The 13,297-nt window shown below is 46.7% G+C and overlaps 1 protein-coding gene across 1 annotated transcript in view; it reads right to left on the bottom strand.

Annotated features, from left to right (window-relative positions):
- The window catches only part of DBR1 (debranching RNA lariats 1), a 28,933-nt gene extending 16,436 nt beyond the window's left edge, over positions 1 to 12,497 (bottom strand). The window contains exons 1-4 of the mRNA XM_030576126.1: positions 12,270 to 12,497; positions 10,100 to 10,224; positions 2,087 to 2,167; positions 1,207 to 1,292 (exon numbers count right to left, since the gene is read on the bottom strand). Coding sequence (XP_030431986.1) covers positions 1,207 to 1,292; positions 2,087 to 2,167; positions 10,100 to 10,224; positions 12,270 to 12,466 — 489 coding nt within the window. The 5' untranslated portion in view covers positions 12,467 to 12,497. The remainder of the gene's footprint in view (positions 1 to 1,206; positions 1,293 to 2,086; positions 2,168 to 10,099; positions 10,225 to 12,269) is intronic.
- Positions 12,498 to 13,297: the final 800 nt, after the last annotated feature.

Here is a 13,297-nt window from a genome sequence, read left to right as displayed (position 1 = left end):
CCAGTGGAACACTCCTATTCACACAGTCCAACAAACTCATTGTGCTCCATGCAGGATGACTATACTGGGGAGTATTCGCTGCTGGTTTGCAGAGATCCCACTTCACAAAAAGGCTGAGGGAGGGGCAGTACTGTGATCTCAGTCACTCCCTCCTTAGGGTAGGGATCAAAGGAAGCAGAGTTAAGGTTACATGGGAAGTGTCACCTTAGCTCTGCCTTTCCTTCAGGGAAGCTGACTGCTCCCTATGCTATATGGACAGGAAACTGAAACCTTGTCTTAGTCAGGAAGAAACTTCTAGGGTTTGCAGGGGAGAAGCTACAAGCTCCAGTGCTGAAAGCTCACTAGCGTCTGCTGAAGCGCTGTAGCTTTAACAGAGGCTCCTCCCATTTGAGGAACCATGACAGCCTGGAAGAGCAGATATGGCACTTGAGAGGTCGCCCTGCCCAAGAATACAGGTACCCTTGTGCTGGCGTGAGAGAGACAAAAGAGAGACATGAAGGTCCTCCTTCCACCCCACCCACAGACATCTTTGCTCCTGCCATATCCTCACACACCTCAGAGAAGTTGAGGCAGGTATCCCTGCGCCCCCTTTCAGGCCTTCTCCCAAAACACACTGAATTAAATACTCAGGAAATTCCTGAGTTTTGTTTGCAAGGAATTAAGGCTGATTAAGTAGCATTCCCTTCCTCCCACACAAAGGGCCAGTCGATGCCACACCTTTCAATTATACCCCAATCCCAACACAGTACATCTCTGCTAACAGTGCTAGACTCTGCATCACTACAGGAAACGTCCTTCAGTTTCCAACTGAAACCCATTAGTTTCCCTCAGATGCTAAAATAAAACCTTAGCTACAGCCTCCAGCTTTCCCAATAATGTGCATGCGTTAAGTGTGCAATGTAAGTCCCCTTGAATAGTTCCTGATATTGCTGAGGGTGTAATTAAGGATTTGCATCATGCTGTGAGGGAGACCTGTGTGATGTGTTTCTTTATCAACTGAAGAAGGCAGTCTTGAGACAATGCAGAGACTAGTGACTAGGCCTGTAGAATTACCCTTCTATTGCGAATAGCAGAAGCAAACTTTGATTGTGTCAATGGAAACAGATAATGTAAATTTGAATCACCAACATGCTCATCTCTAGATTAGCCTAATCTCATGCAGTATTATCTACCCTCTTTTTTTTTTTAAAAAGCTTTTCTCCCCACCTGTTTGAGTTTGAAGACTTCAATATTCCTCACATGGTACGCACTCCTTACAGTCTGCTGATTGTATGGAGGACACTCAAAATGACCTGAAACATACCAAGAAAAACTGGTCACACAAGAGATTGGTTTCAGAGTAGCAGCCGTGTTAGTCTGTATCCACAAAAAGAACATGAGTACTTGTGGCACCTTAGAGACTAACAAATTTATTTGAGCATAAGCTTTCGTGGGCTACAGCCCCACTTCATCAGATGCATGCAGTGGAAAATACAGTAGGAAGAGATAGATATATATACACACACACACACACACACACACACACACACAGAGAGAACATGAAACAATGGGTTCCTAGAGGGAGCAAGGGGAATTAAATTGCAAGGAGTGAGCCTGTTTTGGGGTGTTCAGAGCGTTAAGTGGGGAAATAAAGCATTGAGACTCTGAAGCTCTGAAATTCAAGTTGAGTCAGTCCCTTGAGATTTATACACAAAACGCCAACTTACATAATAGTTTTATCTATAAAACTGATTAACTAAAGAAAGCTGTCAAAGAAGCATTAGGATGATTGCTACAAAGACTTGTACATCCACTGGAAGCTCTTTTTCTGATCATGACTGCCAAAGTATTATGAGCAAGCATTTAGGTGCTCCAGATGTAAGACACCTTTGCTGGTGTCAATGGCTGTTTTCAGCTTGAAGAGTCTGCACACAAACACATGGACTCAACTGTGGGAATCTGTTCACAGGCAACTTTGGAGAACTTCTAAATTCTCCAACACACACACTATAAATAGAACATCTAATAAAAAGAGCATGGAATTTTAATTGCAAGATGTTTCTGAATGTATATGTTAATAAAAAGTCAACATTACATAAAATATTACCTTTTTTGTAATCATGAGATTTGAAAATGCCAGAAATTCCACCAATTCTTACACCACGATATTTTACTACGCCTGCATAACCTAGAATGACAAGAGATTAAAATAAAATTCTCTGCATATCAGGAAAACAGGGAGCTTTCAGGAATTGTAATCTAGTCTGTTCAACTTTAACACAATGTGCATTAGGTACAAAAGAACTGGTTCAGATAAAATAACTCATCCAGAACTATAGTTCAAATGAGTTACATTGTAGAAAATGTTCACTTGCCTCTGCATTACTTCCAATTCCAGACAAAACCTATCATTGTAGAAAGCAATTTTTGTATTTCTAACCTGCCCAAAACAATTGAAGTCATTCACCTAGCAGCACCACACATTTTCATGATTCTTTACAAATAAAATAAAACTAAGTCTTACAATTTAAGACTGACAAAAATAAAAGCACAAGACAAGTCAGTCATTTGGGGATAACTGAAGGTGAAAAGCAAGGATTGATTGAAGATTTTTAAAGAGAAATTTGAAGGATAAGAAATACTTGGCAGAAGCAAACATGGAGACTTTCAGTCACACAGCATGAAAGATGACCAAAAAAAAAAGGTAAGATGAAAAGAAGGGAGCAGTAAAGAGAAATATTTTAGAAGTAAGATGAGATTTAGGAGGGGTAGAATTATAAGAACGGCCATACTTAGACCATCAAGCCCAGCATCCTGTCTTTCAACAGTGGCCAGTGCCAGATGCTTCAGAGCAGTGGTCACCAACCAGTTGATTGCAATTGACTAGTCAAACCTGAAGTCTCTGCCAGTCGGTCGTGATCTCCAGCCACTAAAAGTCCGGTGGCGCAGCACGTCTAAGGCAGGATCTCTGCCTGCTCTGGTCCCCAACCACTCCCAGAAGTGACTGGCATGTCTCTGCGGACCGGGGGGGGGGGGGGAGTCGCTCCACATGCTGCCCCCTCTCCCAGCGCCAACACTGCAGCTCCTGTCAGCCAGGAACTGTGGTCAATGAGAGCTGCGGGGGCGGCACTTGCTGCCCCTGGGGGGTGGGGGGAAGAGGAGGGAGAGCAGCAGATGTCCACACGTGCCAGCTCTGCAGCTCCCATTGGCCGCAGTTCCTGGCCAATGGGAGCTGCAGAGTCAGCACTGGGGGTTGGGGCAGCAGCAGTGCATGGAGCTGCCTTCCCCCTCCCCAGTCCACAGAGACATGCCAGCCACTTCTGGGAGTGGCATGGGGCCAGGGCAGGCAGGAGCCTGCCTTAGCCATGCTGCACCGCCAACCGGGAGCCACCTGTGGTAAGCACCTCTCAGACAGAGCCTACACTTCACATCCCTCCTGCACCCCAACTCCCTGCCCCAGCCCAGAGCCTGCACCCAAACTCCGTCCCAGAGCTTGCATCCCTCTCCCACTCCCGTACCCCAACCCCCTGCCCCAGCCTGGAGCCCCCTCCTGCACCCAAACTCCCTCCTAGAGCTTGCACCGCTCACACCCTCCTGCATGCCAACCCCCTGCTACAGGCTCAGCCTGGATCCCTCTCCCCCACTCTGAACCCCCTGGCCCCAGCCTGCACCCCCTCCGGCACCCCAACCCCCTGCAAGTGAGTGAGTGTGGGAGAGCAAGCAATGGGGGTGGGAGGAATGGAGTCAGTAGGGCAGGGCCTTGGGGAAGGGGCAGGGTAGATCCTGGGTTGATCTTAAATTCAGAAAGTGATCTTGTGTGTAAAAAGGTTTGACACCACTGCTTCAGAGGAAATTAAGAGAACAGAACAATCATCAAGTGATCTATCACCTGTTGTCCAGTCCCAGCTTCTGGCAGTCAGAGGCTTAGGGACACCCAGAGCATGAAGTTGTGTCAGTGACCATCTTGGCTAATAGCATTGGTGCACCTATCCTCCATGCTCTTATCTAATTCTCTTTTGAACCCCACTATAGTTTTGTTGCCAGGAGATGTCGTTAAGCCAAGTGGGTTCTCTCTCCCCTTTATTATAAACCTTTAGTTTTAAACACTGAAGGATTGGCTGGCAGCATAGTATTTTGGGTAAGATCCAAACTTATACTGACCTGGTAATGTGGCTGACCCTTTGGGGTCAGAAGAACATTTTGTATATGTGAGCAGTTTTGTTTTTGAAAACAGTTCTCACAGTACTGGACCTAGGTGTGGACTGGGGGCCAGAGAATTGAAATGCAATAAAGGTGGCTGTGTGATTTCTTTTTTGCTTCTTGATAACCAGTGTGGGGAATCAGAAGCGCAGTTTGTGACTGGTTGGGGAGTTTAACTTCAGTGTTACTCACAGACTGGTGGGTATTTGCTCTCTCTTTTGCAGCATGCCCTGACCTTAGCATTTCCAGTGAGGCCTGCCCCAGGCACCACAGGTCACATTGGTGTAGTTAACATAGAACCGGATCATTTGGGTTTTGGATCAGAACCCCATGCTATTCAAAATTTGAAATTTAAAACTGAGAGTGTCAAAGGTTAAGGTTAGTCACAATGAGTGATCCACAATCAAAACTGCAAGCCCCAAGTGTCAGCATCTTCAGCATGAGAGAGAAATGGAGAACTTCGAATGCAAGAGAAGCAAGCCTTGGCCCAGCTGGAAAAAGAAGCTGTGGAGAGAGCCAGGCGAGCTGAGGAAAGAACTAAGCAAGCTGGAGACAGAGAAAATCTCACAGGAGGCGAATGGATCTGCTGCAAGCTGAGACCGATGCTGCCAGACAAACTCCAAATCAAAATAATAAAAGAACAGCAGGTACCATGTTATCCTGGAATCTCAGCTCCTCTCTACAGCAATAATAGAGATAGAGACTTCAGTTTATAAGAATGTTGGTATGTCATTTAATAATGATGTGGTAACTATGTTAATCAGGGTAATGTCATAACCCAGTCCCAGATAAAGTATGAATGTGAATCCTCTGTATGTTGTCTGTAACAGGCAGATTTGTGTTTAACCAGGTATGCTATAACAAGGAAGAGAGTCTCTCAAGCCTTGGGATTGTGGAAAATAGCTGTTTGTCCAGTCAGAAAAGCAGTTTATATGGTGAGGATATTTCTGAATGTCTGTCTAATATATCAGAAATAAATCTGGAGTTAAATGAAGCACAGAAAGAAGCTCAGGAAAACATTTCTTTAGTGAAAATTAGAGTTGATGGTCAGCGTGAAGCCCTAAGTGAGGAAGGAAAGGAGAGATTTCTAGTGAGTGATGGATTGCTGGCAACTGAAGTTTATAAAAGTGAGACTGAACAAAGTAAAAAGTTATTTGCTTAAAGTAACTCAGTATGATGAGCCACTGTTTGTAGAAAGCAATAGTTTATCTGTTGAAGAAAAAACTGTTTCCAATTCTTTGTCTGTTGCAAATAGCGGTGTGCCTAATGAAGCAGAATGTACTTCCAAGTCCTTTGTGGAGCAGACAGAAGGTGCTGGTCAGCCTATGATGGTTAAGGAGATTTCATTTGTCCCAGAGTGGTTCTGGACTTGACTGAAACCCAAGAAGGAAGCGTTCCTAAGCTTGTGTGGGGTAACCTGCATTTTACCAGCGAGGAAAGCTGCAGAGGGAAAGAGTGGCTCTAACCCAGGCCCTCCATACAGATGCACAATCCCGATGTGGCCCTCAGGCCAAAAAGTTTGCCCACCCCTGGATTACAAACTGTCAGGAACAGTATCCCTGATGAGGTCACAGCATGCCTGGTGGCTGAGCTTTGTGACTTTGTCCTCACCCACAACCATTTCAGATCTGGGGACAACTTATACCTTTGAGTCAGTGGCACTGCTATGGGTACCCACATGGCCCCACAGTATGCCAACATTTTTATGTCTGACTTACAACAACACTTCCTCAGCTTTCGTCCCCTAGTGCCCCTCCTCTACTTGCACTACACTGATGACATCTTCATCATATGGATGCACAGAAAGGAGGCACTTGAAGAATTCCACCTGGATTTCAACAATTTCCACGCCACCATCAACCTCAGGCTTGACCAGTCCACGCAAGAGATTCGCTTCCTGGACACTACAGTGCAAATAAGTGATGGTCACATAAACACCACCCTATACCCGAAACCTTCTGATTGCTGTACTTACCTACATGCCTCCAGTTTCCATCAAGGACACATCACACGATCCATTGTCTATAGCCAAGCCCTAAAATACAACCGAATTTGCTCCAATCCCTCAGAAAGAGACAAACACCTACAAGATCTTTATCAAGCATTCTTAAAACTACAATTCTTACCTGGGGAAGTGAGAAAACAGACCGACAGAGCGAGAAGGGTACTGAGAAATCACCTACTACAGGACAGGCCCAACAAGGAAAACAACAGAACACCACTGGCCATCACATACAGCCCCCAGCTAAAACCTCTCTAGTGCATTATCAATGATCTACAACCTATCCTGGAAAACAATCCCTACTCTCACAGATCTTGGGAGGCAGGCCAGTCCTTGCTTGCAGACAATCCCCCAACCTGAAGCAACTACACACTATACCACAGAAACACCAACCCAGTAACCAATCCCTGTAGCAAACCTCATTGCCTACTCTGTCCCCATATCTACTCTAGCGACACCATCAAAGGACCCAACCACATCATCAAGGGCTCATTCACCTGCACGTCTACTAATGTGATATATGCCATCATGTGCCAGCAATGCCCTCCTGCCATGTACATTTGCCAAACCAGACAGTCCCTACATAAAAGAATAAATGGACACAAATCGGACATCAGGAATGGTAACATACAAAAGCCAATAGGTGAACACTTCAATCTTCCTGGACAGTCTATAACAGATTTAAAAGTAACTATTCTTGAACAAAAAAAAAAAAAAAAAAAAAATCAGAAACAGACTTCAAAGAGAAACAGCAGAACTAAAATTCATTTGCAAATTTAACACCATTAATTTGGGCTTGAATAGGGACTGGAAGTGGCTGGCTCATTATAAAAACAGCTTTGCCTCTCCTGGAATTGACACTTCCTCATCTATTATTGGGAGAGGCCTACATCCACCCTGATTGAGGTACTCCCTTCTCTTCATGTGTCATTATATAATGCCTGCATCTGTAACTTTCACTCCATGCATCTGAAGTAGCGAGGTTTGTTACCCACGAAATCTTATGCCCAAATAAATCTGTTAATCTTTAAGGTGCTACCGGACTCCTTGTTTTTGTGGATACGGACTAATACAGCTACCCCGTGATACTCCTCACCCTTTAGAGCAGGGATCGGCAACTTTTGGCACGTGGTTCGCCAGGGTAAGCACCCTGGCTGGCCAGCCAGTTTGTTTACCTGCCATGTCTGCAGGTTCAGCCAATCACATCTCCCACTGGCTGCCATTCGCTGCTCCAGGCCAATGGGGGCGGCGGGAAGCCGCAGCCAGCACATCCCTCGTCCCGTGCTGCTTCCCGCAGCCCCAACTGGCCTGGAGCAGCAAACCGCGGTCAGTGGGAGCTGCAATTGGCCAAACCTGCAGACGCAGCAGGTAAACAAACCGGCCCGGCCCGCCAGCATGCTCACCCTGGTGAACTGCATGACAAACGTTGCCAATCCCTGCTTTAGACACTTTGAATTTGTTTGGTATCTCTAAGACAGAGTCCAGTCTCTAGCTGGTGGTGATGGATGATCCACAAGCAAACATGCAGGAGAGGGTCTCTACAGATGTTCATAGAACAGAGGGGCTGCAGCTGGTGAACACATCTAGCCAGTAAAGGGATTCCTGTAAGCAGGGAAGTTCAATTTTCAACCTTCTAGGAGAAAGGGACCCAATCCTGCTGAGGGGAAGAATGAGTGTCAGCCTCGAAATTGGTAGCAGCTAAGAATTTGAAAGTTAGTGTCTGGGTTGATACAATCTACCTGGCAGATGAGGGGGAAGATTTGCCCTATAACTGGCAGCACTGAGGACACACATGGCCAGCCAAGAGATTTAGGGCTTGTCTACACTGGCAATTTACAATGCTGCAACTTTCTTGCTCAGAGGTGTGAAAAAACACCCAAGTGCAGCAAGTTTCAGCACTATAAAGCACCAGCGCAGGTAGCTATGCCCTTTGTGGAGGTGATTTTATTAGAGCACTGGGAGAGCTCTCTCCCAGTACTCTGCCGCGACGACAAAAGCCACATTAAAGCGCTGCCATGGCAGTACTTTAGCGTTGCCAGTGTAGACTAGCCCTTAGTGAGACAAGGGGAATGGTATGACCAAGATATTTATAAACAATGACGGGTAACAAATTTGGTCTAATCAAACCTCATTTCTAATAAACTGAAGCGCCGAGCAAAAGGACTGAATGACCCATCCAAGCTGTGGATGTATTCCATAGGGACTTTCAAGCCAGTAAACTCACCAGTACTGCTAGGAACCTGATGGACTCTGAAGTCTTTGTATGTGTTTGACTGCTTTACCATCTCTCTTCTTGGTCATTCTTCTCTTCTTCATAATAAACCTTTAGTTTTAGACACTAAAAGATTGGCTGTCATAGTTGTATTTTGGATAAGATCCAAACCTATACTGATATGATAATGTGGCTGACCCTTTGTAGTCAGAAGAATATTTTGTACACCAAGCAGAGTTTTTTAAATAAATTTGCACTGTACTGGACCTATGTGCTGACTCGGAGCCCGAGGACTGGAATGCAATAAAGGGAGCTATTTGATTTCTTGTTTGCTCCTTGATAACTAGTGTGGGGAATCAGCAGCAGTCTGTGATTGGTTGGGGAGTTTAACTACAGTATTACCCACCAGTCTTGGGAGTATCTGCTCTCCCTTTTGCAGCCTGACCTGACACTGACATTTCCAGTGAGGGCTGCCCAAGCTCCACCGGTCACAATAAGTTCCATGGTTGAATCTGCATTGTGTGAAGTAGTACTTAATTATGTTTGTTTTAAGTCTACTACCTGTTAATTTCATTGGGTGACCTCCAATTCTTCTATTATGCAAAGGTGTAAATAACACATCCTTATTTACTTTCACCATACCATTCATGATTTTATAGACCTTTATCATATCATCCCCCTTAGCCATCCCTTTTCTAATGCAAAATAAGATCTTGTAGATAAAAGCAAAGAACCTAAACTTAATCCAGAAAGCAGTAAAGCCAATTTAGTGATAGGAGCAGGAGAAAAAGGTCATTAGCAGCGGCACGTCCAACTGACTGGAACGGAAATAGACTTGAACGGAAGCAGGACAGTAGTGAGGGAACCAGAAGAAGGTGGGTTACATTAATTGTAAAAAGTGACCAAGGCACAGGGAAGGGCGTTAGGAGTAGTAGGGATAATAAAGAAGCTAGTTTGGGCAATATTAGAGCGAAACCACCAACAAGAAATAAAGTAAGAAAATAGGTCAGAGAATACTCAGACAGTGGTCCTGGGAAATAGGAAAGATAAGCAGAGATGAGAGAATGTAGCATGAGTAAAGAAATTAAGAAGGAAGATTAAATTCAGTTGCAGAGAGAGTTTGATATGATAGTTGGTCATCTACCCCTTATCCCATCAACTTGTCAGATCGTCATGCAAGCATCGCCATCTTCGTCTGTACAAGGCAGCACTGAAGTCTGCCTGCTTACCATCTTCTTTGATGCAATCCATCCATTTGCAGGTCATCCAACAAGAAATTTCAGAGCCAATTTGAAATCAAAGATTGGAAAGAAAAGGTAAGGTGGAGGGTAAAGAGAAAAACTGGCAAATTCTCAACATAATTTAAACACTGGCACTTGAAGAATACAGACAGAAACCAAAAACAGAACCCAGAAGTCACTAAAAACGAAGACTCAGGCTCACGAGATAACCCAGACAAAGACATCTTACTACATTCTGCTAATCTTCAACTGAGCATCTGAAGCAAAACTGATTCCTTCTGAGGTTCTCCCAATAATATATAGCCAGTACTCCAAAAACAAAATCCAAAACAGTAATATGCATCTCAACCAAGTCAGAAATCTAAGAGTTTATAGAAAATATCTTAATATTTAACCCCTAGAAGTTCAAGCCCATATTTATTCAATAAATCTGTAAAAATCAAAGAATTAAGTGACATTCCATACCAAGGTAATATATGTTTGGTGCCACCCATCCTCCATATGGCAGTTCTTGCAAGTGATTTGAGGCTTCATGATTACCCCCAATAAAGATCGTGAGAACAGGAGCCTTCTTCTCTCCCGAATAATACCTATTTCAGAAACAGAAAAACAACATCTTAACAATACACAAGTGATATCTCAAGATGTTTACATTCTTAAGCAGCAGAAGAGAGTGGGCCTACATAAGTCTACATGCAAAAATGTTGTATTTTTACGTTTTTTAAAAAGATAGACATTATTTTACAGTCCCAAAGTAGCAGACAATGTGTAGCCTTCAGAAAACATCAGCCACACAACCTGTTTCATTCAAATTGGACACCATTAAATTAGGCTTGAATAAAGACTGGGAGTGGATGGGTCATTACACAAAGTAAAAACCATTTCCCTGTGCTAATCTTTCTCCTATTGTTACTCACACCTTCTTGTCAACTGTTTGAAATGGGCCATCCTGATTATCACTACAAAAAAGTTTTTTTTCTCCTGCTAATAGCCCACTTTAATTGATTAGTCTTGTTAGAGTTGGTATGGCAACACCCATTTTATCATGTTCTCTGTGTGTGTGTGTGTGTGTGTGTATATATATATATCTTCCTACTGTATTTTCCACCGCATGTATCCGATGGAGTGGGTTTTAGCCCACGAAAACTTACGCCCACAAAAGCTTATGGTTGAATGGGGGCAAGGGTCCTGGGGGGGGCCGTCAGGAAGGGGAGGGGGTTGGATGGAGCAGCAGGGGTTCCAGGAGCGGTCAAGGGACAGGGAGAAGGGGTTTTGGATGGGGCAGGGGTCCCAGGGGCACCATCGGGAACGAGAGGAAGGGTTGGATGGGATGGCAGGGGGTAGTCAGGGGACAGGGAAGGGGGGTGGATGGGGCAGGGATCCTGGGGGAGGTGTCAAGGAATGCGGGAGGCTGGATGGTGCAGGAGTGTCAGGGGGGTGGGCCACGACCCTGTTGTGGGGTGAGGAGAGAGCCAGTTGTTAAGGTTTTGGCAGATCAACACTGGCCAGGGGAGTGGGAGGCTGAGGAGGCAAGGGGGCAGGCAGTGGCGGGCGATGAGTATGTGAGCAGGGGAGAAGGGAGCTGAGAAGATGAGTGGGGGGGCAGGTGAGCCGGGGGACTGTGAGTTTGAGGAGGTGAGCAAGCAGGCATTGGCGGGCAAGCAGGTGAGCTGGCAGCAGAGGAGAAGGGCTGAGGAGGTGAGTGGGTGAGCCGTGGCAGGAGGCGCAGGTGTGCCATGGGAGGCGGAGGAGGCAAACAGGCAGGCAGTGGCAGAGAGTGAGTGAGCCAGCAGCAGGGGAGGGGGGATAAGGAGGCAAGTGGGTGGTGTGGTGCTGAGGATATGAGCTATGAGTCGGTGGTTGACCTGTTTTGCTGACCTGGTCTGGCTCCCATCCCCTCTCCAAGGGTTGCAGCTGGCTAGAGGTGCTGCCTTCCAGGCCTTCCTCATTCACATCTCATTCATTCAACAGGGCAACTGATTACAAAGTGGGGGGAAGATCTTATTCTACTTCTAGCAAAAAGACAGTTTTCTTTTACCTTAATTTTACTACCTTAAGGGCCCACTATAACATATTACCAAGGTTCAATACCGCTGCTTCAGGCAGGTGGCCCTGGGAAAGGACGGTTTGTTTCCGCCGGGGGGGGCAGGGGGGTTGTGTTTTAGGGGGGCTAGGTGGTGCTGGGGGAGGTTCAGCGGGGCCAGGGGGTTTCAGCCCTCAGCTGTTCTCTTTAGAGTAATATGGCCCTTGCCGCTTTATGAGTTGTGCAGGTCTTAAGGTGCCACACGTACTCCTCGGTCTTTTTTACTGAAAACAAAGCTACTGTTATTTATTTGTATATGAAAACGACAACGCTCAGTTTTGGGCTGCGTTTCAGTTCAGGGGGACCCCGTCTTCTCCCGATCTCCGCCGAACCCGGCAGGGACGCGGAGTGCGTAGAGACCCTGAGGAGACGAGGGAGGCCCGGGCCTGAGGACAGCCGCCGTTAGCGGCGGGGAGGGCGGTTCGAGCTCCAGTTACCCAGCGAGTCGGGGCAGAGGGCGCATCCCTCCCCCCCCCCGCTGTAAGTCCCCGGTAGCGCATCTGGCAGCGGGGCCGCGAGACTCCAGCGCGAGCGGCCAGCCCCGGCGCTCACCGGTAGAAGGTCTGCATGTGGCGGTACTTGGCCGACACGGCCATGCAGAGTAGATCCGCCTCGTTGCGCACGGCCTGGAAGTCCCCGCAGCACAGCAGCAGGTCGATCTGCACGTTATTGCGCCGCTGCAGCAGCTCCAGCGTCTCGTAAAGCTTGTCCAGCTCGCCATGGCAGCAGCCGGCCACCGCCACCTTCATCCCGCCGCGCGGCGCGTGCTTAATGCGTCACCAGCGCGCCTGTACGTCAGCCCCCTCCCACGCGCCCGGCTGCGGCTGAGCTGCGGCCGCGCCAGAGCCTGGCGTGCGCGCTCCCGGGACACAAGCATGGCGTGCGCGTGCTGCTCTGGGCTTAGTGCAAAATCCGGGCTCTGTGCGTGCCTGGCCACGTGCATGTTGTGTGCACGTGGGCGTGCTGCGTGCAGGTGCCTGTGAGTGTGGGAGTGTGCAGTCACGTGAATGCCCACCGTGGGTATGTGTCCATTGCGAGTCCATGTATGTAGTAGCGCCCCACAAGGGCGTAGTGTTCTGTGGGAGCTGTTGGCAGAAGCTACCAGTACCGGTCCACCTCCATGCACACAGTTCACCGGACAGTCAGCCTTTTTCTTCAATTAGCACAGGACTCAGCAAGTTCTGAATAACCATTAGCAATATCGCCTTTTTCCAGAAGCGCGACATTTATATAGCATCTTTCATCCATTACATTTTCCATGTAAAAGAGGCAAAGAGTTCTGTGGCACCTTACAGACTGAAAAACGTATTGGAGCATGAGCTTTCCTGGGTGAATACCCACTTCAGTCGGATGCAAGCTCATGCTCCAATGCATTTGTTAGTCTATGAGGTGCCACGGAACTCTTTGCTGCTTTCACAGATCCAGACTAACACAGCTACACCTCTGGTACTATTTTCCGTGTAGTTTGCAAACAATATATTCCATATAAAATATTACATTAAAAGACTGTTATGGTTGCAAGGTCAAACACTCTAATGTTAGGAAATGCCAGAATTAAGGTTCTCCTGCAGAGACCTCCA

The sequence above is a fragment of the Gopherus evgoodei genome, chromosome 9 (genome assembly GCF_007399415.2).
Source record: "Gopherus evgoodei ecotype Sinaloan lineage chromosome 9, rGopEvg1_v1.p, whole genome shotgun sequence".
NCBI lineage: Eukaryota > Metazoa > Chordata > Testudines > Testudinidae > Gopherus > Gopherus evgoodei.
The sequence above is the reverse complement of the archived record's forward strand: the minus strand, read 5'-3'. Positions and strand labels throughout refer to the sequence as shown.